Source organism: Toxorhynchites rutilus, chromosome 2 (assembly GCF_029784135.1).
Source record: "Toxorhynchites rutilus septentrionalis strain SRP chromosome 2, ASM2978413v1, whole genome shotgun sequence".
In the NCBI taxonomy this organism is placed as follows: domain Eukaryota; kingdom Metazoa; phylum Arthropoda; class Insecta; order Diptera; family Culicidae; genus Toxorhynchites; species Toxorhynchites rutilus.
In genome coordinates this window covers 138,875,581-138,902,082 of record NC_073745.1, presented here as the reverse complement: position 1 = coordinate 138,902,082, position 26,502 = coordinate 138,875,581, and the positions used below count along the sequence as shown (strand labels likewise).

Below are 26,502 nucleotides of genomic sequence, written 5' to 3'. Positions count from 1 at the left end.
GCGGCAGAATCGGCAGTGGCAGCAACGGCGACAGCGGATAACGAGTTTTAATTTTGTTGCGCTCATATGCGAAGAGCGTCCGCAGACTGCAGACATTTCATCGGTCGATAGTTTTGTCGGTTTAGGCTAGTGCAAACACCGACCCAACTGATGCATTGTGCGAGTATGCATATTTCTGCGTACTGATCATGAAGCCGAAGAAGCTATTGAACCACGAAAGTTTGCAGTCTGCGGAGGCTTCAAGACCTCAATATCATTAGCAACGGACAACCGCAACTCATCACTTTCATGTAATAGATCCAACACACAGTGATGATACTGATGCGAAATTGTCTGTGGCTGCATTCAGTTTGTCTAGAAAAGTGCATTCGCAAAATGAGAACATAAATTTCGACATCGCGAGAACCACAATGAATCCATTGGCGCCTCTCAGGGTCACTAAACCTTCCACTGAAGAATTCTTAAAAGTTATTATAATACGATACATTCTAACGTGATATCGGAATAATAAAATAAGCCAATGACAAAACCTAAGGTTCGTTTCAGAACCACCAAAACGTTCATAAAGAGTAAAGAATTAATGAATTCATTTTCCAGGTTGATTGCTTCACGCCGAAGAACAAAATAAAACAATATATTAAGAAATATATGTAACAAAGGCCCCTTTGTAAAGTTCTTCGCCACTCCGGTTGTGTCCCCGACATTACCCATCCGTCTTTTCAATGTTCCCGAAAGACGTAATCCTACGTCAGAAAATTTCAGATCTCAAAACACCCTCCCTTCAATATTTTTAAAAATATTTTTATTATAATACGGTGCTAAATTAACAAATTTCATTTTTTCTTCCTTTCTTTCTTTTCTTTTTTTTTACTAATATTCACTGTTCAGAAGATTCTCATCAATTTAAAAAAAAATCAAGGACATCAATTTCAAAGGAAACACAAATCACCCACAAAAGGAAATACTTTTTGCATCGAATTGTTACCGGGGACGAAACATAAATTCACTACGACAATCCAAAACGCAAAAGATCGTATGGGCCAATCAAAAACAACAACGTCGAAGCCTTTTTGGTGGGACCAAAATGGTGTGATACACTATGGGTTGCTAAAGCCTGATCATACATTCAATGGAGACTTCTACCGGCCATAATTGAACCGTTTAAAGCGTGCTAGTGCCGAAAAACGTCCTGAGTGTGGGACACGAGTCGATAATATTCCATCATGACAACGCTCGGTCTAATGTTGCTGTTCGAATTAGAAACCATTAGGAAAATAGTGTATGTGAAATTCTGGTTTGTACCCCATCAGGTCGAACAAATATTCTTCCCTATCCGTTTCCATAATGTACCATAATGTATGGTCTTGGCAACAATTTGTTCAAACGACAGTTATAGTAAAGAATACGAACTGCACAGTCGTCTCACAAACGACATGGTTCAAAATATCTTCAAAACACAATAAGAAAATAAAATAAAACTCCCGCATAACGAGCTGCTGCTCCACAAATCCACCCAAGTCTAACTTTCAGCACCCACGAACTGGTAGGGGCGACTGTGTGCGGCGGTTGGCAGGGAAAAAAATGACTAGAAGTAGGACAAACAAAAAGCAACACGACAAAACTGAAGAAAACAGTCGTAAATTGTAACCAAGCATTCAGCAGCCGACAAGGCAGCGGAGAAATGCTATTTCATTCGATGCGAAGAGAACTTTTTAAATCTAACTTTTTTCCGCCTTCGTCTAAAATAATATTCTTTTCCCATCGGATAGGTTCTTTTTTCTCTCCTAACTTTGCACGAGAGTGAAGGTTTGACAACGGAAGAAATGAGGTCAATTTTAGGGCCACAGAAACATATTTCGCTCCCACAGCTGAACCTTTTTGAAATTTGATTCTGCTGCAAGTAGACAAGTGTTGTTACGTGGCATAATATTGGATGCGAGGAACAATTGCGGGGCTTAGAAGGAAGGGGGTGTAACAGTTGGGCTAAAAAGTTCATGAGGTTGACGTCTAGATGGCGCCTCTTGCACAAATCCACTTTACTATCACGAAGCATCATCTTTCAATGGATACGTGTCAAAATTTGACAGCAATCGGTCGATTGGTTCGTGAGTTACAGCATTGAGAGTGAAGCAACTTTTGTTATTGTGAAAAAGAATGAAAAATCCCCAATCAATGAAAACGATAAATTACATGAATTGGGCTTCGAATTGCTTCCGCATCCATCGTATTCTCCAGATCTGGCCCCCAGCGACTATTTTCTGTTCGTAGACCTGTGCTCCCTTGGCCGAGTGGTTAGCGTCATAACTAACATGCCGGGTGTTCGGGTTCGATTCCCGTTCTGGTCGGGGGAATTTTTCGTCAAAGAAATTTCCTCCGACTTGCACTGTGATCACGCGTATTCTAGAGCTTGCCACTCAGAATGCATTCAAGGCGTGTTATTTGGCATAGAAATCTCAACTAAGTACTAATAAAAATGACGCAAGTAATACTACGTTGAGACGGCGAAGTTCCTCTAGGAACGTTAGTGCCATTGAAGAAGAAGAAGACCTGAAGAGAATGCTCGCTGGTATGAAATTTAAGACCGATAATGAAGTGATTACCGAAACTGAGACCTATTTTGAGAAAAAAAAGTCGATAGAGTACTATGAAAATTGTATCGAAAAGTTGCAAGATCGCTATAATCGCTGTATGTCCCTCGAAGGCAATTATGTTGAATAATAAAATTGAATTTTGCAAAAAAAATAGTTTTACTGTGTTACCTTATAAACTTTTCAACCGAACTGATTTGAAGTATTTCTCTTCATCAACTTTTTCTTTAGTAAATTACTCAGTTGCAACAAACGTTTCAATTTGAGTTTGCTATAGAATCCGATAGATGAGGTTCTGACCTTTCTTCCACATTATCAAATACAGCCAGCGTTGCCAATGTTCCAGTTTAAACTGGATTTTTCCAGTTTTTTTTTTTCTTCGATCCAGTCAAACAGTTAAACCTTGAAATCTTCCAGTTTTTTCAAATATTGTCCAGTTTTATCCAGTTTTTTTATATTGTGCTTCAGTTTTACCAATTTTATGTGAAATAAATTCACAATGTATAAATATCATCCCTCCCTCACCCTTTCTATTCCTTAACCAATTTCGTTTTTTGACATTATTCGTTCGATCGATCAAAGTGGTATTTGCCTTGGATCGATATTTCTTTTCTTACACATTCTCAGTGTTATTTTCCTCCTGCTTACACTTCCGAATTCAATACGATTAGTGCGCAGAGCGTGTGGTGTCTACCCAAGCAGCAACGTTCTAGGTTTATATACATATTATATGTTCTAGGTCCTCCAAAACATGCTGAAGTTCAGACCAATTGATCTACCATTTCAACAACGACTGGTGCAACGTTCATAGCAAGAAATCTAACCCTAAATGGTTCATAGAGCCCGCGTGCTATGCTAAGTTTGAGTTTATATAAGCGTTATATGTTATAGGTCCTCCAATTCATTCTGAAGTTTAGAAGATCATAGGATCAATGTGCTCCATTGACTTTAATTGATATGAATATTAAACCCAAGTAATCACGCTTCCGTTTACATTCGTTTACATCAATCGACCCTTCAACGAAATGAAAATCCGAAAATCTCATGTGTCACAACATGCGGCAAAGATTATTTTTAGGTAACCTAAAAAGAAAAACCTGTAAAATTAATTAGACCGGCTGTATCATCCTCAATCGAAATCCATTCCATCAAATCCAAAAGAGCTTCTCACAATTAACACCTGAGAAGGTATCCGAGAGAACTTCTCTAAAATAAATCGTCCCCGCAATACGTTATTCATGGCTTTATAGTACTCCATTCGCGACGGCGGAGAGTTATCTTTGAATTCTAAAATCAATCGGACCGGCGTTATATTCCGTTATTCATCTATATTGAATTTCCATCTCGAAGGGACATAGTTATCTTTCTGAGAAGCCGAGAGAACTGCTCTAGAAACAATTATCCCGGAGCTATGTTCTAATTTATAGAAATTAAATCGCGACGGAGGAGAGTTATCTTCAGGTAACCTGAGAAGATTACCGAGAGAAATCTTCTGAACCAAATAGAAATTCCTCGAATATTGTTCCACAGTAATGTTCGAGTGGTGGGAAACGTTTTTTTGATCTGCTCGAATAGTTAATTAATGGTTCATTTCGCTATTCATGAGCTACATGTAAATATTACACGAAGCTTCGAAGTAAGGTCTATTCCTCAAGCACTGGAATAGATAAAAAATATGTTTTGAACAACTCAAAGCAGAACTTCTTAAAATAAAACGATTTTTGAGGATCCAGTTTTCTTCCAGTTTTTTTAGGAGCCATCTTCCAGTTTTTTGAAAAATATTATTGGCAACTCTAAATACAGCTGAAAATGTGTTGCAGCTAAGTTATAACCAAAAGAGAGAGAGAGAGAGAGAGAGAGAGAGAGAGAGAGAGAGTCAATGAAGAGAAATCGATGACGTCACTTACACCCCTTTCATTCTGAGCCCCTAAATTGGCCTATATTTTCCAAGCAGCTAAACATCGTGCATCATTCAAACCCAAGCGGAACAAAAATATGAAACGGCAAATCGTTAGTTGTTGCTCTGCTATCATGCGGATCGGACGCGCAAAATTGTTTGCTTCTGGACACATTCCCAGATAACGTACAATATATTTCTATTTATTTGATTTGGCTAACTTATCGTTTTTCTGTGCACGAGCCGCATGACTTTTTTAACGTAGGATTACATCTCTCGTGGACATATTCGTGTTTCAGTAAAAAACATATAGAAAATATTTTTTTTCCGGACATTTTCACACCATTTTATAGGCGAGGTTATTCCAGGAGAGTAATTCGAAATTTACTGGTGAGTAAACATCAACTAAGAGACTTGAGTAATATTTTTCATGTTATTAAAACATAGTATTTAGAAGTATAATGGAAATACTTTTAGTTATATCATAGAAACGAAGTTATTATTCGTCGTTTCTATTTTCTTGCACACAAAGTACGATAATGATCAATTAAACGGACAAAACCGAATCATCCGTAATTTTCGACAGCTGCTCCAACTTTCATCTCATTCATAATTGCCGATAATATCCATCAATCATCAGCCAAAACTTGGAACGCAACTTTTGATTGCCAGAAGTTTTCGAGCACAGTTAGCAATAATCACAACCCCAAACAGATGTCAGAGAAATCGATGTTTCCAGCACAATCGTACAAAGCTCTCCTCTGCTCTGCGTCTGGGTGTCATGTCATTAAAAGTTTGACAACCCGCAGTAATAAATTTATAATTTCACCATTTCTCAATTCTACTTTCCCCTTCCTTTTTCCTGCCAAAGAAAATGTAAGCGGCGTCATTACACGTTTACGGCGCCCTTGGAAAAAGTCGTACTCTGCTCGAGCCCCCTTTCTTCCGGCCTCCAGGCTCAATTTCTTCGATGAAGTGTTGACGCGGCGAACTGTTGGGTTGGACCTGGGGGGCAAATCGTGAACCTGAGGGTGGGGTGGGTTGATGTGCGTTCAAGCGAGCAAAGTTATCGTATTTATTTTACGCGTGGAGAGAAATTCCAAGTCGAAACTACACAGCAACAATATAAAAGAGATGAAACATCACTCCGCCCACCGGATCTGTATTTGTTTTTTGATTGCCAGACCATTGCCAGGCTACAGGATACCATCCAGACATCGAACCTCGCAAAGGCAAACGCTTCAACTCGGAGCGAAAGACAAGAGATTGATGGCCGGGAGGGACGGTGTGGGACGCGTATTTCGTAAGAACAACCGGAAAAGTTATTTTGACGAAAGTTACCTCCCACGATTCTGGATCGGTTTTGATGGCTTTGAACTTATTCAGCTGGGTATTTGTTGATTCAAGTCGGTTGTATATATTTTTATTTACCGATTGGAATTCTCCGAATTATCTTTTATTCATTCAATCGTTTCCTGTTATGGTTTAATGCTGTAACGTTACTCGTGGGAAATCTTCAAAATAATTGTCATAGATTTATCTCTAAACACAAAACGAATTTTTTGCTGTAGTTTCTACACAATCGATATCGAAATGTTATTAGTAACCTAACCACATTGGTGAATCTCTGCAACCAATAACATGACATTTTATTTTCCCACTACAAAACCACTCAATTAAACCCCCTTCCGTTCAGCTTCCCCATTTCGGCCACGGTAAAACCACGAGCGGGTCAAAAAACTTCGACCCCACAATAAGTCAAAACTTTTCGCCGCACAAATAACCCTCTAATAAAAGCGTACCTCTGTCGTCCGCTCAACCGGCCGTTAACCGTAGCGCCCTCTGTGTCACACCTGTGGGCGTACGTGTCTGCAGCATGGCACTGTACAAGAATGGCAAACGGCCACAAATTAATCTAACCTTGTACCCGACATCAAGGCCGGAATCCCAACTAATGCACAGACTTCAGTCCTCTGGGGAAAAAAAAGAAACGAGTGAAAGCTTGTGATAGGGGAGAAATAACGAGTACACAATCTCTCACTCGGCTTGATAGCACAATGCAATACCGTGGTTGAACACCTGGATTGTACAGAATGTAATATTTTCAACCTTTCTACTTTGCGGGTATTTGTATCACGCATTCAGGGTAATCAATAGAAAACCCGTGTATTTGTATTCAAAATCAGTTTTATGTGGCATTACTTTGTTAAAACCCGGACGCAATTGAACGTGTGGTGTCATCTCCTGTTTAAAATATTTTCAATGTCCAGCAATAATATCAAAATAGACGAGAGCTTCGAGAAATTATTTTTGATCAAATTAATATTTCAAAAACAACAAACATGTTAACATCATGCACCGAAACGCACGCAATTTAACCCTTCGCGGTTGGAATTAATTTTCCTTGGAAGAGATTCTCTTATATTTCCACGCAAATAATATTTTGTTTATAATGAGTACAGTTACCTGTTATTCTTAGGAACTCCATATACATTAGGGCGACAATGAATGTATGGGAAAAAATCGACCCTAAAATTTCAAAAAGTTACCCTATACAAAATGTTCACCATCTCGAAAAAACACCCTGTGCCAAATTTCAGGTGAATCGGACTTAAGGGAGAGTGGCGCAAAGCGGTCAAAGTTTGAGTTTTTTGAAAATCGAAAAATCACCCAACTATTTTTATTGGCACCAAAACCATACTTTTCGTTTCGTATTCCGAAAAAAAAAACAAGTTCCAGAGTGTCGAGTTTTGACAAAAAAAACATTTTTCGAGATGACACTAGATCTCGACGTTTCATGCAATTAAGACATTTGGCATCAAATTTTTTTTTCGAAAACCCCGATTTCCTTCGATTTTCAAAAAACTCAAACTTTGACCGCTTTGCGCCACTCTCCCTTAAGTCCGATTGAGCAGATATTTGGCATAGGGTGTTTTTTGAGGTGGTGAACATTTTTTATGAGGTAACTTTTAGAAATTAGAGATGACCATTTTCATTAGCACCCTAATATACATTCACGAAAAAGTTCACCAATTAAAAAAATGTAAACTTTTACATTGTTGAATGAATTTTCTGGTATGATTCCTTGCTGTGGTGGCTGAGAGCAGACAAACGACCGCATAGGCTCAAATACACATAAAACAATAGAAACACTTCCCAATTTTCATATTGAAAATCAAACTGTATCAATGATTCATTTGATTCTATTGTCATTTTTATGTTTTTTGACATCTGTCAACATTATCCAACTCAGAGTATACATTTTAAAAAATCAGCTTACGACCCGCATAGAGGGTACAATCTAAGGAATCGAAATTCCCTAGATGCTTGCTATGAAGGCAAGACTTTTCGCTCGTCCTCTCTCGAGCGCTTCGTGATTAATCTAGGAAACTTATTTCCCTAGATGTCGGCAATTGAGAATCACGGGAGTCAAATCTTTCCTAAGCCAGGGAACCTATTTCCCTGGACTTGTTTTTTGTCTGGCTCCCAATCTGGGCTGCACTTGATCAAACTAGCACCCCTTGGGTGGCCCGGTGCTCTCGCTTGGGTCTTATCTAAACTCATAAGGCTCGGATGTAAAAACATCTGGCACGGTAATCTTGTTGGAAGCTAAAGACGGAAAGAGAAACAGTCCCTTTTCGCTGGTATTGATTTTTATTTGCGCCTGTTGCGCTTATCTCATACAGACCCAGGCTGAGTCAAAACATATGCTCGCCTGAATCTGTTTACAAATAAATTTGTTCTTTTAATTACGCCAAATGCGCTACTAAATCAAAATTTACATTGCGCCTGGAAGCGCTCAATTTTACTGGGTCCGTAACATTCCGGCCCTGATAAATCAACTAGATTTATAAATTTTTGAACGGACCCTATGCTATCCTGTTACTTATGTGTATTCGTTACATTGTTTCGGAGTTTTCAATTTATTTTACATACATCTCCTTATAAACTAACAGAGTTTGAAATCACTTTATTTTCTTCTTTTCTTTAATTCTTCGGCACGTCGCCTGGTTGATGGTTCATCTTGGTATATTGGCTCTAGCGCGAGCTTTCATCTATTGGCTGCTTCTTTCGGATATGACGCAGCTTGTCCTCCTCAATGCTTGGTCCTTGATTCATACATCTTAGCTCTGGCGCGAGCTTACATCAGTTGGCTGCTATTCTTTCGGATATTGGTGCTCTGGTAGCGAGCACTGACGTCTTCTTCCTGATTAGTTGGCTGCTTACTTTGGTCGACCCCTTCGATCATTGTTGGCTGCTCTGGCTTCGAGCTCGGACATCCTTACGGCAAGATTTGGTTGGCGTCCTTTCTTCAGTTTACGGTATACCATGAATATCAATGCGATTATGATTACTCCAACTATTGATGATACGATGATCCAAACGGTGCGGTGAACATGGCTTGAAGGGTCGTTTATTTCCGTGCCTTCCAGTAGGTTTTTGTAGGAGTTGACGGACCATGGAGTCGTAGCCTTTGTTGTTGTTATAATTTCCAAGTTGATATCGATGTGACTTTTGGGCTTGAAGTAGGTTAGCATTCTTTTGCGCGTTCCGTTCATCGTTGCGTATATAGTACCATTTTTCGTTTGTACTCTGCAATCCGGTGTCATTTCTACAATCGCTGCTTCATACGGTGGAGACACTATTGAGTTTTCGCAGTGTACTACTACCGAACTTGACGGCGCCAGTGGTTGTATGGTTAGCGTAACAGCCTCACAATCCGATCGGCCTGGGTTCAATCCCAGCTGGCGTCGTTGGGATTTTCTGAGGCGAAAAATCTCTGGTTACGTCTTCCTTCGGAGCGGAAGTAAAAGAGTTGGCCCGGCTCATGAGTTGTTGAGTCTGATAGGTAGGAACAGGTGGAGTCGCCTCCCTGATGTCGGTGATTGGCACTAAAGTGGCGGAAATAGGCCGACGAAAAATAAGCGAAGATAAAAAAAAATACTACCGAACTCGGATTATTCGTATAATACAATACGTTATTTTGCGTCGGCATCTTCTTCAGAAATATATAATGAGCGGGCATTTGGCGAACAGTACATTTTACTCTTGAATCCTTGTTCAGTAATGTCGCTGAGATACAATCCGGGATCCTGAAGACTTGTGGCTGAGTAATTATTGCGTGACTGTGGTTCAGCTGCGCCATGTCGTTTGTAGGGAAGAAATATTCTCCTTGATAATTAACAGCTATGTACGGCTTTTCCACGACTATTTGTGTTCTATTGATGTGATTCGGTATGGCCGTTACTTCAAATACTTCAAAATTTTCTTTTGTTATTAGGACAGTAGTCATTGTTACTATTACTGTGTCGTTGATTGTTTGATGCTCATATTTGATTGCTGACGGGTGGTCCAATACTGCGTATCCTGCCGGCAATTGATCTGTGATATTCAAAAGCGCTTGCCGTAGTTCTTGGCTGCTCAAAGGATACGAACATATTTTCCTGTACTTCGCAAGTATTTCATCGATGATTTCGCGAGCTAGTAAAGCTATTTCCATTGCTTTTCTTTGGACCAATTTTACTCGTTCTGCTACATAGTTATTTTTCATGTCCTCCAAACCATCATGTAGTGCAGAGAGTCCATCGGAAAGTGTACTCCCCATTTGTAGCGTCTTACTATTCATAATATCGATGGAGTGTGCGATTTTATGGATTCTTTGATCCTCATTTATACGTATTGCCTCAAGTTCGTCATCCACTCTATATTTTCTATGTGCAGTTTTTGCATGAGAATTCTTCCATGCACCGTTATGTTCGAGATGAGTCCCAGTGGATCGTAGACACTCATCACGAAAGCTAGTACCTCTCTCTTTGTTGGTAAACGTAGCATTTGTGTGACATCACTTCCTAGCTTGTCTAATTTGATTTGATAGCCGAGTGTGTCAGACGTGGTGTTCCAATATACACCAAGTACCTTTTCGGTCATTGAATCCTTTTCTTCGAACATTTTGACAGTCAATGTTTGTACACGTTCCGAGGGTAGACTTTGAAGAAGTTCTCTACTATTCGATGTGAACAGATGTGGAAGCCTGCATGATCGTGAATCTTCATAACTTGTTGCACTATTTTTGTTGCTTTATCGAGCTCATCAAAACTATCCAAATAATCGTCGACGTAATGTTGCTTTACTATTGCTTCAGCTGCCACTGGATAATTCGTCCTGAATTTTTCTGCGTTGTGGTTTTTAACCGCTTGTGCACATGACGGTGAACAGGTTGATCCGAATGTCATCACCTGCATAACGTATACGTCAGGTTTCTTACTGCTATCACAATCTCTCCACAAGAATCTCTGAGCGTGTTGATCTTCAGCTCGGATTCGTACTTAGTGGAACATCTCTTTGATGTCTCCACATACAGCAATTGCTCCTTCTCGGAATCTCACTAAAACGCCGAACAATGACGTAGTAGCATCCGGCCCTGATAACAGTTCCGTGTTGAATGATACACCTTGTATCTTTGCCGCCGCATCGAAAACCAACCTTGGCTTAGGTGGCAACTTGTTTTTATTGTGCACAATAAAGTGTGGAAGATAATACACTCTTGATATCGGCTTCATAATTTCTTCCTCTGACAGTTTGCGGATGTAGCCTTTCTTCTTGTAATCCGCAAATGTTTCTATTGCCCATTTTTTCAACTCTGGGTCTTTCTTTAACATTCTCTCACTCGTTGTCAGCCTCTTTGCTGCATTGTTGTAGCTGTTTGGAAATTTCGTTTCCTCATCTTTCCATAGCAGTCCAACTTCGTATCTACCATCCTTGTATTTCATAGTACTTCTTAGAATTTGTTCAGCCTTTTCTTCCTCAGCTGATTTTGGTAGATTCTTGACTAATTTCACACCGAAGTCTTCGGTGGAGAAATATTTATGCAAAGCCTTGTTCATTTCATCTTCTTGCTGAATGACCATGATGTGTCCGCCGTGCACATTGGACGATATGTTGCCGAACATGAACCATCCAAGTTTGGTTCGTAGCGCTGTGGGCTCGTTCGGTTTTCTCATTCGCCTTTCGAATGGAATCAACAAATGACTGTGACTCAGTCCAATCAATATCGTCGGGCGTATACTGCTGTAACTGCTCAACGGTAGATTCTTGAGGTATGGATACCTTTTCTCCATCACCTCCTTGTTGAAGCTTTGCTCTGGGAGTTGGAGATTCTTTATCGTTCTCACTGCTTTCATGACGTATTCTTTTTCATTGTTGCCGTTAATTCGTACCTGAACTCTACGGCTGTTTTGTTCGTTTCTCGTGACGTTCTGCGTCCACTTTAGCATCAACGGATCAATTCTTCCGTTGAGCCCTAACTTGTTCGCAATCTCCTCGTCTATAAGAGAGAGTGATGACCCCGCATCCAAGAAAGCGAACGTGTTGATGATTTTGCCATTATTTTTCAGCGTCACAGGAACTATTTGGTAGAATACGTTGGATTTTGTTATTTGTTGGTGATTGTGTATCTCACCCTCTTGTGAATTTGGACTACTTCGTCCTTCTGATTCAGTTGGACCACTAGATTTTCTCTCATGAGATTTATGAAGCAATGGATGATGTTTGTAGTTACATCCATTGATTCCACATTTTATAGCTCTTTTGCAGTCTCGCATCATGTGGTTTGTAAATGCAAGACAGCTCAAGCATACCTTTGCTTGGAAGGCTAATTCATTTCGTTTTTCAGGCTTCATAGCCTTGAATCTGGTGCATTCGAGGAGTTTGTGACTTCCCCGACATGCTTCACATTTGCGTAGGTTTGTTGGTCGGTTCTCCTGATGCGTATTTATATTAACTCTACGCTCAGGTCTTATTTCTCGCGGCTGCGGTCTGATGGTTTCTCGCGGCTGCGGCCTGCTGGTGCCATTCAGCAGTCTATTGGTTCTCGAATGAGGCTTCAGCCACTCATTGAGATCAGCTAAAGTCTTTGCCCCGTCGTACATTTCTTCAGTCCACTTCACCTGTAGACCGTAGGGCATTTTCCTTATGATATCTTCCACCAATCGGTGGTCAAACAGGAATTCTTCTCTATCCATTAGCGAAACATTACTGACGAGATTATCCAGTGCTTCGGATATCTCGGTAATCAAATTCCGACTCTCCCTTTTGATATTGGTTAGTTCGGCTAATAATTCTTTATAGACTAGTTCGGGTCTTCCGAAATTATCTTCTAGTCTATCAATTATTTGGTCCATGTTGTTTGGATCCATCATTAGCTGTCGGACGCTCCTCTCTGCGTTCCCGTACAGCACTGTTTGCAGGCGATTCAAATTTCCAAGCCTGTTAAATTGACCTTGTTTTGTGGTCTCATCAAAGGCTTTTTTAAATTTCGGCCATTCTCGTGCCGCGCCTCCAAATCTTGGCAAGCTCATCAATGCCTGCCGCTTCAGATAGACAGTCCATTCTGGCTCAGCCTCTTGATCTTGATCGTCGCTACTTCTAATTTGATTCGAAGTGCTTGATTCTATTTTTGTTGTCCTCATGGACTTTACCAAGGCTTCCATTGCCGCTCTGTTTTCTTGCAAAATTTCTTGCAAGCTATTTCCGGAAACTGATTGTCTGACTTTGACTTTCAGTTCCATCAATTCCCTTTCTGTGCTCATGCACTTAGGGCATATCCACCTTTCTTCCTTCTTGGGTAGATATGTAAGTCCCACACATGAAATGTGGATCTTGAATGCACGTGAGTTCAATTTCAAATTTGCCTTGAGTGCTTGAATTCCAAGTCTTATCTCACTCTTACAACGTGATTCCCGTTTGAATACACGTGGGTTCAATTTCACTCTCTGGCGCGAGAGTTCCAATTTCAATTTTGACTTCTTAGTCTATTCAAAAAGGCGTGATTCTGAGCCTTGGCGAATTCTCCTCTTGCGCGAGGGTTCGTGGTTCTTGTCTTGGCGAAGGTGTGAGTTTAAATCTCCTCTATGGAGCCACCAAAATATAATCTAAGGAATCGAAATTCCCTAGATGCTTGCTATGAAGGCAAGACTTTTCGCTCGTCCTCTCTCGAGCGCTTCGTGATTAATCTAGGGAACTTATTTCCCTAGATGCCGGCAATTGAGGCCTAAGAATCACGGGAGTCAAATCTTTCCTAAGCCAGGGAACCTATTTCCCTGGACTTGTTTTTTGTCTGGCTCCCAATCTGGGCTGCACTTGATCAAACTAGCACCCCTTGGGTGGCCCGGTGCTCTCGCTTGGGTCTTATCTAAACTCATAAGGCTCGGATGTAAAAACATCTGGCACGGTAATCTTGTTGGAAGCTAAAGACGGAAAGAGAAACAGTCCCTTTTCGCTGGTATTGATTTTTATTTGCGCCTGTTGCGCTTATCTCATACAGACCCAGGCTGAGTCAAAACATATGCTCGCCTGAATCTGTTTACAAATAAATTTGTTCTTTTAATTACGCCAAATGCGCTACTAAATCAAAATTTACATTGCGCCTGGAAGCGCTCAATTTTACTGGGTCCGTAACAGAGGGTTTGTTGGAGCTTACCTCGAGCATGCTCTCGACAAATCACAATGTTATGAGGGGTTCAAAAATGTGGTGATCTCGATGTGAGGAAAGAAAAACGTGGAAGACAATACAAAGCATTTTTTTTCTTGACGACAATGCCCCGTCAAACCGATCAAAATCAGCCGGAATACGATTGAACTACTCAGTTGAAATCGACTATTGTATACGGCTTATTCACCAGACCAGGTTCCTTCCAATAACCATTTGTTTTCATCGACGGAACACGCTTCCACCGATATTAGGCGATTTGCTTAGGTGGTCCAAATTCCCCCCTTTTCCCCTACATTGCATCAAGGCACTCTACTGCGCATTTGTACGATCAACTCTTCAGTATGCTTGTGTAGTATGGTCACCATACTACCAAAATAGTATTCAACGAATTGAATCAATTCAACGGAAATTTATCCGATTCGCCTTACGAAATTTGCCCTGGAATGATCTTCCCATTTATGAGGACCGTTGTAGACTGATAGGGCTGGAGGCATTACATTCTCGAAGAGATGTTGCGAAGGCCCTATTCAGGTCGGATTTGATTAGTGCACACATTGATTGCCCTGAACTACTTCGGTTAATCAATTTTAACATTAGCCGACGTAATTTGCGTTCTGATAATTACTTGTTCCTCCCATCATCACGCATAAATTATAGGTTCAACTAACCCGTTTCCAGTATGTGTCGTGTGTTTAACCGATGTAGTACCTGTTTCGATTGTCATCTATCTCGTTCGTCCCTTAAAGCTCTGTTTTCTGTAGTCCTCACATAGATTTAGTTTACAAATAAGTTAGTTTTAAGAAGTTTTTGTAGATTACACTCTGTCCAACTTCTATAAGACCAGGTGATAATCTTGTTGCTTTGTGCCATTGTAAACAAACAATGATTCAATTTATATTCTAGTGTGTAGGTATTGGTGACTACCATACATTGTATGATTTTCATATATGTGTGTAAGCGCTGAGCATAAATGAATGTTTTTGTATTTTTCAAGTGTCAAGTCTCTATAAGACCAGTTACTTCTTCCGTTGTTTTAGTTGTTCTGATCAATAAATATGAAAATTGCCGAAGGGAAAAATACTCACGGAGAGAGAAGAAAGACAAATGGATGCATTTCACCAAGAAAATGTTGGTATCAGAGAAATTGCTCGTCGGATTGGACGACCCCACCAAGTGGTGCTTAATTATTTGGCCAATGCTCAAGGATACGGTAAGAAGGAGTGACCTCCACGTAAATCGAAAGTCTCTGACCGGGATAAGCGGGAAATAGCTAGAACAGCTTCGAATACCTCAAAATCGCTTATATAAATAAAGCAATATTTCAATTTACAGGGTGGCAACATAGAAGTGATACACGTATTCGAGTGCCCCTCGTTGTATTTTCTGTAAATGTTATTCGGGAGACAATTCGTCAAGTTTTGGTAAAAAATCTTCACATCAAGAGGGCTTAATAGGTTAAAACTCCTCAACTTACACCATCTCACATCGGAAGACGTCTGAGTTCTGCCAAAGCTCACATGAACCAACAGTGAGACATGGTATGTTGTGACAAAAAATGTGTCCAAATGAATAGATTTTGCTATGCACCATAACGAAAAGTTCTTCAATGTATAAGGTATCTTCACTGACGGAAAAAAATCAATTTGGATGGTCCTGATGGTTTCAGTTGGTACTGGCGTGATTTACGGAAGAAGGAACCGTATTTTTCAACCAGGAATTTTGGTGGAGGGTTGTGCATGGTTTGGGCAAGGTCGGAAACAACTGGAAAGCGCAAGATAGCTTCAAGATCATTCAAGGATTACATACATGTTCTGGAATCCTCTCTCCTACCGTTTTGCGTGGATATCGTTACGAAAAATTCACATTCCAGCAAAACAATGCTATTCATACCAGCAAGGAAACTAAGCAATGGATTAAGGACCAAAAACAATTTTTTTTGGACTGGACGGCTCACTCTCCAGACTTGAATCTTGTTGAAAATCTTAGGAGGATCCTTGTACGCAGAATCTACACTGAGGGTAAACGGTACACCACGATTGAAGAGCTAAAGGTCGCAATTTTAGAAACATGTAAAAATATCGAGAAATCCGTTCAGCAGAATTAGGTAAATAGTATTCCAACACGAATTTTCCAGGTTATTAGCCGAAATGGCAAGGTTGTCATTCAATAACATGTAAATCAGCCGATCGTTTTGATTTTTCCATTGATAAAACTTATGAATTTTGAAATGGTCTTACAGTAACTGGACAGCTGAAATTATCATATTGAAGCACAATAAATAAACAAACAACTCTTATGAACGAAATTGACGTTAAATATACTTTATTCTAAGCATTCAACAATGCATGAATGTGTCTTCTCTCGGCATCTTCTTTCATGGCACAGATAGCCTAATGGAATCCTACGTCAACTATGTGGTCGTGTCTCGGACACAACCCTCCCGTGACTTTTTTTTATATAGAAGATAAATGAAATAAATCACTGAATATTTCAAAACTTTTGACTTTTGACGTAGGACTACGTCTAACCTTTCAATATAGGGGCCCATTTCAATATTTCGGTGTGAAAAAGTGTTCAATTTTTGAACGCTAATACCTCCTTAATTAATGGATTTTGGTTCCAAACACACACATTGGTAGGAAATATCCTCAGCAATTGTTTCTATGCTACACATTACGGTTTTTCAGCTCATATAAAGAACAACTTGATGAAAATTTGGAAGAAAGAATTCCCTACTTTCCCATACATTTTGTCTACGCTTCCGCAGCAAACAGAGATTATAAATAAATATAGGCGGTCGCTACAACGTTAACTATATGGCTATATAAAGTGAGCGATGGTAGTGCTTGCTCACATTCTATCATCGTCTTTTTTGTCATTTAAACCTAACGCAGACCAAAGCGCATCAAACCTGAGAAAATAATACATATCGATTGATCTGTATTCAAGATGAATACGCCAAATAATTTTTATTTATATAAGTAGCATTTCATTGAGAATTATTTGGTTGGAGTTTTATTACGATGCTTCAATTATTGAACCGCTCAAACTGTTGCAAATGATTCACACTGATTCACAAATGATTCTATACATTTATTTTGTTTTCCCTGAGTCAAGAACCAACGCTTAGCATTGCGGTGAAGCACAATTATTGGCAATTACGACTGTAGTAAATAACACAGAATTGAATCGAATTAAAGCACATCTAATTTCTCCATTATCTCCTACTAAGTAAATCATGCAAAGTAGCCAAAAGGTCTCCTGGAATAAATGATACTATTCTCTGTTCTGCTACTACCTACTCCCAGCAAACCTGAGCCAAACCGGCATGGAAGGGGTTCAAACCAAGTCAAACCAGAAAATTGCAGCTTTTCAGTGATTATAATATTTTACGACCGGTAATGCGATCGTTAAATGCCGCCCTCTGAGCGACTTTTTGCCGCCACCCTCCGCCCACGCAGCGGTGCAAAAAAAATATCAGTAAAAGCTGTTTTCGAGTGTCGCGCCACATTTCCCAAAAACAGCGAACGAGTGCGAGGAACGACAGAAAGCACAAAAGACATTAAGCCTAATTAGTATGGGTTAATTACATTATTTTCTCATTTCCATTCAAAAGCGCGCCCCCGCCATCGCGCCAAAGCGGCAAATGGCGAAAAGCAATATATCCAACCATCGTTCGGTTTTGTCTTCGCATTGGTTACCTCCGCTGTTGTCATCGGAGTCGTTGCCGGTTGCCGCCCACCGCGGATCCAGAAAAATGGAATTAATTTCGATACATTAAATTAATTAACCTAAAATATCACATTTCCCAAATTGGAAAGCGCAAAGTTGGGCCAGCTATTGAAATTCGAATTAGAGCTCATTTGGTTGGATTTGAATAATCTGTTCATTCTTTTTTTTTCTATATTTGCAGACAATCAACTCAAGGACGAATGATCGTGGTGGGTGACGGTGCGCTTCTCATAGTGGGCACCTTCAAAAGACGAGTTCCTGATCCTGACTTTAAGGTAGGATGATAACAACATTAGCGCGAAATCAAAGAAATTACTTCATCCAGATCCAATTCAAAATAACTGGTGAAGAAATGCAGCTGCTGCAAAATCTCATTTCCTTCGAGCTAACGAAAATTCAATTTACCTGTCACCCACTGAATTACGTTCGAGAAGAAATTCACTTTAAATTTTCCCCCCGGTATCCGTATTTTTTTTTTCTTTCCTCTAGCTGCTGCGGGTTTCCATTCCAATGCAGAGAAGGAAAGAAATTACATTTTCCCGCCAGTCTTTTGCTGTTTTGTCACATATTTTTGCTGTGCATTGGATTGGCAGAAAAGTGGTCACAAGGATATTTGCTAAAATAAACACCAGGAAAGCGCAGCGTTCGTTTCGTTACAAAACCCCGCTTTGCTTTCGTTTCTGTTCCGACTGACAGTTCTGCTGTGCAATATTTGTATCACTCGTAAACTATAAATAGTATATTGTGGAATGTTTTCCATCCACGATGGTATCGACAGTGTTTGGAAATAAAAGGACAGGATGAAAGGAAGCCCGACTTGCTTGGAGAAGGATATTGAAAGCGTTCCATTTCCGGCTATGAGTCAGCTTTGCGCTTTTGTGCGACAATGATGCTTGGCGTAGATTCGTTTGACGCATTGAGTCCTGCTACAAAGTACGGAAAGTCTTGCTTGCTGGAACGTTTGTAGTTGTTGTGTTTTTCCCCCAATAAATTATATTTCGTTGCATCTCTCCAAACATCCGGACGCAGAAGACAGATTTACGACACGCCCAAATCAAAATTTTATACCACTCGTACATCTGATGCGTACACAAGAGTATTAAAAATCACCGAACGAATCCAGGAATCGTTTGAAGTCGGCTCCATTTTCCGCACACGGTTTGCGGTCTGATGGCAAAGTCAGCACTTTGTATCCACCGTTACTGAAGGCAAATGCGAATTGAACCACATTCAAAGCACTTCCTACTCGATATCACACCCAGCCTTCAGTCGGATTTTGAGACGGGAACGAGAGAGAGAGAGAGTGAGGGAAATGTCAAATTCGCTTTGATATGCAGACCATGAAAGCACATCAGACCGCCATCCTTCATCGTCGATTCGGGCTCAAAGACGAGCTCTTTAATAAAAATTTAATATCATCATACACGTAATATTTCACTGCTTGTCTGGGGGAGATTCTTTCAAAACGATTTCTCTCCAGTTCCTTGTGAGGGAAAAATTACACGCTGAGGCATATTATATACCCGCTCCGGATTCAAGCGCTTTATTTCCCCGGCTCAACTTTACCTGGCGCCATCGAAGCTACCGCTTGCTGCTGCTGCTATATCAGCAAACGCAACCTAACGCATTGAAGCGTAATATGTTTCTTGTTGGGGTGGGGTGGAGGCGCGCCGGAAATGTGAACCGGAGAATCTTATCGGTTGACTCGAATTTGTCCGATGATCTACCCACGGTTCTGTAGCCCCGGGCGCTTTGTGGTGATTGCGTCGGCTTTAACAGGATAAGATTTTTAGGACGAAATATTTTTATCATTTACATAATCAGATATCAGCATTAAAGTTAATGGATTTGTTTCATTTAGATTGTGTTTATTAATCTTTCCATGACAAAAGTTCAAAAAACCTGTCTTGACAAGAAATGGCGATTGTAAGCGTGCAATACTTATATGTATATCTTATTTATAACTTATGTTGTAACCCTAACTTAATTATAACCCTAATGACTAAACTACACTAATACACTTAAAAACTAAAACACGGAGCTGCATCGGTTGAATTCACGACACATGCTCGACATCGGTTCATTATAGCCGTAGTTTGTACGAGAAAACGGTATCTGGAGATAGTTGTGAGACCGCAGGCTCCGCCGTTGTATGTTAAAATTGACTAGTACCAGGAGTTCAGGACAATTGACGTGGGATAATATCAGGTCCGATATGAAACAGGTTTTAGAAATATTACAGCGATCATGTAACAAATCGAGTCCGACGAGCTTAGGGGCTGTCCACATACCACGTGGACAGAAAACGCACGATTCTAGACTCCCCCCTCCCCCTCCGCGGACAAGCGTGGACATTGACCACACTCCTCCCCCTGTTGTCCACGTGGACATTCTTTTATAGAAATACGGAAATGCGTCCAATCAAAGATTGTTTTAATTTATATGTTATGGTTTTTTTTATTAATAAAAACAGATAAACAAATTAAATGCTCAAAACATTTAGATGGCATGAGTTCAAAAGTTCTTGAACTGCGTCCCTGTCCAGCCACATTATCTCATCTTAAATGTTGTCCTCAACGCAATTCAGAACTTTCATCGCTCAGATTATTTCCAGTGACCGCGTACTATTCTATATTTCCGTTAACAAAGAATTCACCAGCGCATTCAGAATATGTTCCCATATTTCCCCATAGCGACCATTAGGAATTACGTGTCTTATCAAGGCATGCTTGTAAGACAAAATTTACGCCAAAGAGCTCTTAACTCGGTGGACTCACTAACGTAATATTCGCAATATTCCAGGCCTGTATCGTTGATTACACCTCCCCGACCGAAATATTCTAGAGTTTGGGTAAAAGTAGAATCGCTGACCGCGGGCAATTATGGCAGTTGATATCACGGTGGTTGAATGTACTAGACCAAAAATTTGTAATTAGATGAAGAATCAATGCTAAACCAATATTTTCAAGGAATTTCATGCGAACAACTGAATTTAGTGCTGTTAGCTTTCAAATGCGTACAATAATGTATTGATTGATGTATGTAATAATTTGATCATTCCAACAAAAATTAATAAACTTAAGTTTAAAATAAAATTCATTAAAATCTTCATTATGCATGAAATAACAACTGAAGAAATTTATTTGCCAAAAATGACTTGTGCCTCCAGAAAATTTCCGGGGCACAACGGTCTAGAAGGGTTCTTGTCATCGAAGAAAACAATATTTTGAATTTGTACCAAAATGCTCGAAAACTCGTATAAAATGTTTTCATAAAATATAAATTTCACTAGTTTTATTTTAGCAGTAAAAGCAGGGAGGAGTTGTCTTCTAGTTGCATACAACTCGTACGAAGTTATAAATTAAAATGGTTGATTAATATGGGTATTCAAACCGGATTTTGGGTTTACAACAAAAGATTATAGTATTACACACATATCACCCCCAAATTATGGTGCATGGCGACGGTTCTGATCATATTTAAGTCCCTCTTCGATTATTTGAAAAATCCACATCCCATCAAGTTAATCATGTCTAAAGTGCATTGCAACTCGTATTCTAGATATTCTATTTTTAATTGCAACTGAACCCGAAATTTTGGATGAGGAATTCATCCACAGTACTTCGGATACTTCGAAGATAGCCTACATACCAGGTGTGCGAGTTGAGATTGTCGTTTTATTCGATGGAGAAAACACATAATTTCTGTAATATCACTTTCCTGTGCCTTGAGTCCATTCCAATCTTTTTTTCATCAATGCAAAGTTTGAATTTAATTTGTTGTCAGTAGCAATCTTTATTCGCTGTTTCAGCCGGTAGCTCACGGTATACCATACCCTTCTGGTCCACCGTACACAGAGCACGTATTTCGGTCGAAACGTCCAAAGTCCCTCAGATCGAAATTACCTCTTTTGAACTACAGAAATTATCTCTCATATGTTTTTATTGCAAGAGCATGTTCACCAAGCTTCCAAAAGCAAATGATGTCCTTCGACCGCTTTTTCCTTCAAATGAAAAAAAAAACAAAATAGCAAATACTCTTCATGCGGAATGAAACTCGACATTTTTTACGCTGTATATTTTTTGCAGAATGACATGAAGTTCAACATCAAATGAAATCATATATACAAAATCGAAGGAATGCATACAACCCTGCTTGAAACATCTCTAGCATGAACCGATCAATTTCAACTTGCCCATCTGGTATACCAAAAGTGATAGAATATAACAAAATTTCTCTGGGGCTGTAGTTAAGAGAAACCTTCAATACAAAACGCTCTCATAAGTCCCCCTACTTATCTGTAAGTGATTTCAAAAATCCCACATACAAACTTAAACATGATACATTATTAAATTATCATTCTATTAATTGAAGATGTCTTTATTAGAAACTGATTAGTCTCTACCGTATAAAATTTTCCCTCGCGTAGTCCAGGGCTTGGAACATAGATTTAGTTTATGCGGTAATAGAAAGTTGCTCAGAAATTAACTTTGCTCGAAGTTGGAAGCCACTCAAGCGAAAGATTTGTTTTCAGTAGCCTATTTATGTTACCTATGTAGAAAAAAAAAGTATATCAGGTTCTAAAATCACTAAAAATCTAAGCTCTTTAATTATCTGTTATGTGAATTTTCTATTTCAGCATCAAATCTCTTCGATTTATGTGAATTACTTTAAGAGTACACATTTTAAATAAGAAGTCAATTATATGAAAAAAGTGGATGTTCGACCGGAACCTAAACCCCTTTTTAAATAAATACGTATTTAGGGTGGATAGAAAATTAGAACATTCTTGAAAATGCAGAACATCATTCATTTTTGAATACAGAAGCGAGCATGTTTTCCAGAATAATTAATTGAACCTGTTCACGTAGATATCTGCAAAACATAAATGCAGAGCTGATTCCATTTTGAGTATATTTTTCGAAAATATTTATTGAACGTGTCCACGTGGACTTATTCTATACCCCCTCCCCCCTCACCATGGACAAGCGTGGACCCCCCCCCTCCTAAAGTTGTCCACGTGGTATGTGGACAGCCCCTTACAGCGGTGCTCATAGCTTGGTAGATCATTGGGATTACTCCAAGGTAATCTACATAAGGCAAACTTGACAAACTTGCGTTGAACAGTCTCAATGCGTTGAATGCTGTTTTGGTAGTATGGTGACCAGATAGTTGATGCATACTCAATAATCGAGCGAACCAAGGCACAATAAATTGCTTTTATGCAATGGATGTCCGTGAATTGCTTAGTTGAGCGAAACACAAATCCGAGTGTTTTAATTGCTTTTGATACAATATATGCGATATGATCACGAAACGTAAGCTTAGAATCGAGCATGACTCCTAAGTCCTTCACGCAGTCAACCCGCTCTAGAGTAATATCTCCAATCCTAGAGTCGTAACGAACGACAGAGCGTTTACGAGAAAAGGAGCACTTGGTTGGGTTCAGAATCATTCTGTTCGTTTCACACCAAGCAAGTGTAAGCGACCAAATTGGTAGATGTGGATCTTGTGGATTTGGAAAGGAATCCATGTAGCTGCTCGGCAATGTAACTTTCACAGGTATGTGATATGTAATCCAAAATGATGATTTCGAATAGTTTGGAAAGAGCACATAAGCAAGCAATTCCTCTATAGTTTTTCACTTGCTTTTTGTTGCCTTTTTTGAAAACTGGAAAGACAAAGGAGTTTCTCCATGTTTTCGGGAAAATTCCACACTGAATGGACCGACAGAATATGAGACTCAGCGGTTGAGACAGGCCTGTAGAGCACCTCTTCAAGACAGCAGATGGAATGCGATCAGATCAAGGATTAGAAGAATACCTCAACTTTTGGCAAGCACTCTCCACGATTTCAGAATGTATGCTAGGTGATGATCCGATCGACGTTAACTGAGGTACATTATTAGTTGCAGCGATGATCTGATCAGGATCGAGACGCTCTTCGGTCAAAACGCTCTTCAAATGACATCGGAAAAGCTCGTAGATATCATCTCTAGTAGAAGCTTCGATATTGTCGTGCTCCATCACGGTCGGTAAACCGGACTCTTTCCTTTGGTCATTAACAAATGACCAGAAACGTTTCGGGTAATTTTTCAAAGCAGATTGCATGCGGTTTTGATATCTGGTGAACAAGGCTCTATTCAGACGCTTATAGTTGTTGTTAGCAATCACATAACGATTCCTCCAAAAATAACATCATTTTCTGGCAAATTTCTTCAAAGCAAATCTCTTTGTTGTTTTTAAGCGCTTCAAGCCAAGATTTGACCAGGGTGGATGAGAAATAGCACGATTTTTTTTCTTTGGAACGAATTGGTCAATCGCATAAAGCAAGGTCCGAATGGTAGATTCTAGATCAGAGCTATTTAAAATGTCGTTCCAATTCAAACTTCGAAGAAAATTGTTCATCGAAGGAAAATCAGCCTTACTGTAATCGTAAGAGATCGATTCGGCTGTGCTTGCATTTGTTTGCATAAATATACCATAAATGTTTTTGTTTGATACAAAGTTCATTACATTTCAATTAATGAGCTTATGCTTTGGTCTTTGTTTGTAATCAATATACGTAATTTAATTCTAAATACATATGTTTGTTTCACTGTCTATGATTATTGTTGTTCTATGGCCGAAGACTTTGATTTTTTAACTGTTCGAAATCTACTTGCTTAACCTAAGAGGCTAGGAGTATCAGTAATTCCAAAACCAAAATTCAAAAATCTACCGAAAAAAGTTGCTCTGATTTTCCTCTGATGAAATTTATTTGAGTGAAATTCTTACGCTAAACACAGATCTGCACTTAAGATATCCAATTTTAGGTGCAGCCATTAAAAAATATTTTGTTTGCGGGTTTTGAGTACCGTCGATGGAGGTGAAAATGGGTTAAAAATGGCGAAAGCTACTATTATTAATATCTTGACAAATATTGCGAATATTTTTGAAAGCTGTGAGCCGTTTAATAGGAGACATATTTCCACAACTTTCAATGCATTATACTTACCTGTAGTACTAATAGTTAATATTTAATAATGCATCAAAGTTTGATGATCAGCAATAATCTCATGCCCAGCATTATACAGAATTACTTAACTGTTCGAAATCTACTTGCTTAACCTAAGAGGCTAGGAGTATCAGTAATTCCAAAACCAAAATTCAAAAATCTACCGAAAAAAGTTGCTCTGATTTTCCTCTGATGAAATTTATTTGAGTGAAATTCTTACGCTAAACACAGATCTGCACTTAAGATATCCAATTTTAGGTGCAGCCATTAAAAAATATTTTGTTTGCGGGTTTTGAGTACCGTCGATGGAGGTGAAAATGGGTTAAAAATGGCGAAAGCTACTATTATTAATATCTTGACAAATATTGCGAATATTTTTGAAAGCTGTGAGCCGTTTAATAGGAGACATATTTCCACAACTTTCAATGCATTATACTTACCTGTAGTACTAATAGTTAATATTTAATAATTGTCGCTCCACAGCTAGGCTAGTTTGGAACTAGTCCTCTCTGGAGCCACCAAATGTCGGCGCAGCTCAGAGGACGAGGAATGGATTCCTCGTTGCAACCACCAAATGTGGTTGCAGCTTATCGTGCTTTGAAAATAGGGAGGCCCTTTACCGGACGCTTTGTGGTAGGCCAGATCTAGTAGAGTGCATATGCGCCTACTTGTTAGATCCGGTGGTACCGCGTCACTGGGAGGTTTTGGCCGGGCGGGGCCAAGGGGAAGGATAAAGGAAAGGGAAGAGGTTGGAAGTTTCGGATTTGGCCGGGATTAATTTGGCCTCTGGCTATACTCACTCGACCTTCTATTTTGATCCTTCCTTGGTTGATCCTTCCTTGGTTGATCCTTCCTGGTGGGGGGGGGGCTCGTCCTGGATGTGATATTTTGCCTTGATTTAAAGTGTGCAGTTCGAGAGTTCAGATGAGAGTGCTTTATTCATAGAATTTCTTAGGTTTTTATACATAATTTTATCTCTAGCTACTATTTGTTCTCCCTTTCTCGCTCATGTGCGAGATCCGGGGAGAACACGTGTTTTTCTATATTTCTACCATTTGTTACTCATAGCGATAAGTTGCCTGCGCAGCCCATCGCAATAAACATATTTGCCTCCTTGTGAGGTCTTGTCTACCCCAGAAGGGCGTAGCATAAGAGAGAGAAAAGAAAACAATTAGTTATTCTAAGCCAGGCGGGCAAACGAGGGATGATTATTTACACGCTCGCAGGCGTGTTATCTTTTCCCCTTTGTTTATTGCCCTAATGAGCTCCTAACGAGCTCTTACTCATATTTTTCCTACTCTGTGTCATTCCACCGGAATAAGCTCCGGTGCAATAAACAACCTACGCAGCATTTGTTTTGTTTATCTTTCCTTTCCTTTATCTTTCCGGCGGAAAGCCGGGGAATAATGTTGTTTCCTGACTATTCATGATAGAGCGTGGTCTAAACACCCGCTCTATCGTTCCGCGATGAATCGCGGTCTTAATGCATGACCTGTGCGGCGACATACCGGCCCTCGTAAATCGCGTAAGGCAGATTTACCAATTGAGCTGTGCCGCATCTGTTTCTAATTATTCTACAATATCCATTAGGGTTATGTTTTTATTACATTTTCTTTTTGTTTCAACTTGAAGCTATACAAATCAAATTCGATTTACTATGAGTGGATGATTCATGGTTGAATAACGTAAACCATTTGAACGTATTCGTTTGCCTATGGATTTATTTTTAAGTGTTGCAAATACAATGCGATCTTAATCCTTTTCTGTGTTTCAATCATTTACAGCTTAGTGCTTCATCA

At 39.6% G+C, this 26,502-nt stretch overlaps 1 protein-coding gene across 1 annotated transcript in view; it reads left to right on the top strand.

Moving 5' to 3' along the window:
* The window catches only part of LOC129769243 (uncharacterized), a 199,795-nt gene that overhangs the window by 154,788 nt on the left and 18,505 nt on the right, over positions 1-26,502 (top strand). Inside the window, exon 4 of the mRNA XM_055771355.1 lies at positions 17,889-17,982. Within this exon, the coding sequence (XP_055627330.1) occupies positions 17,889-17,982 (94 nt within the window). The remainder of the gene's footprint in view (positions 1-17,888; positions 17,983-26,502) is intronic.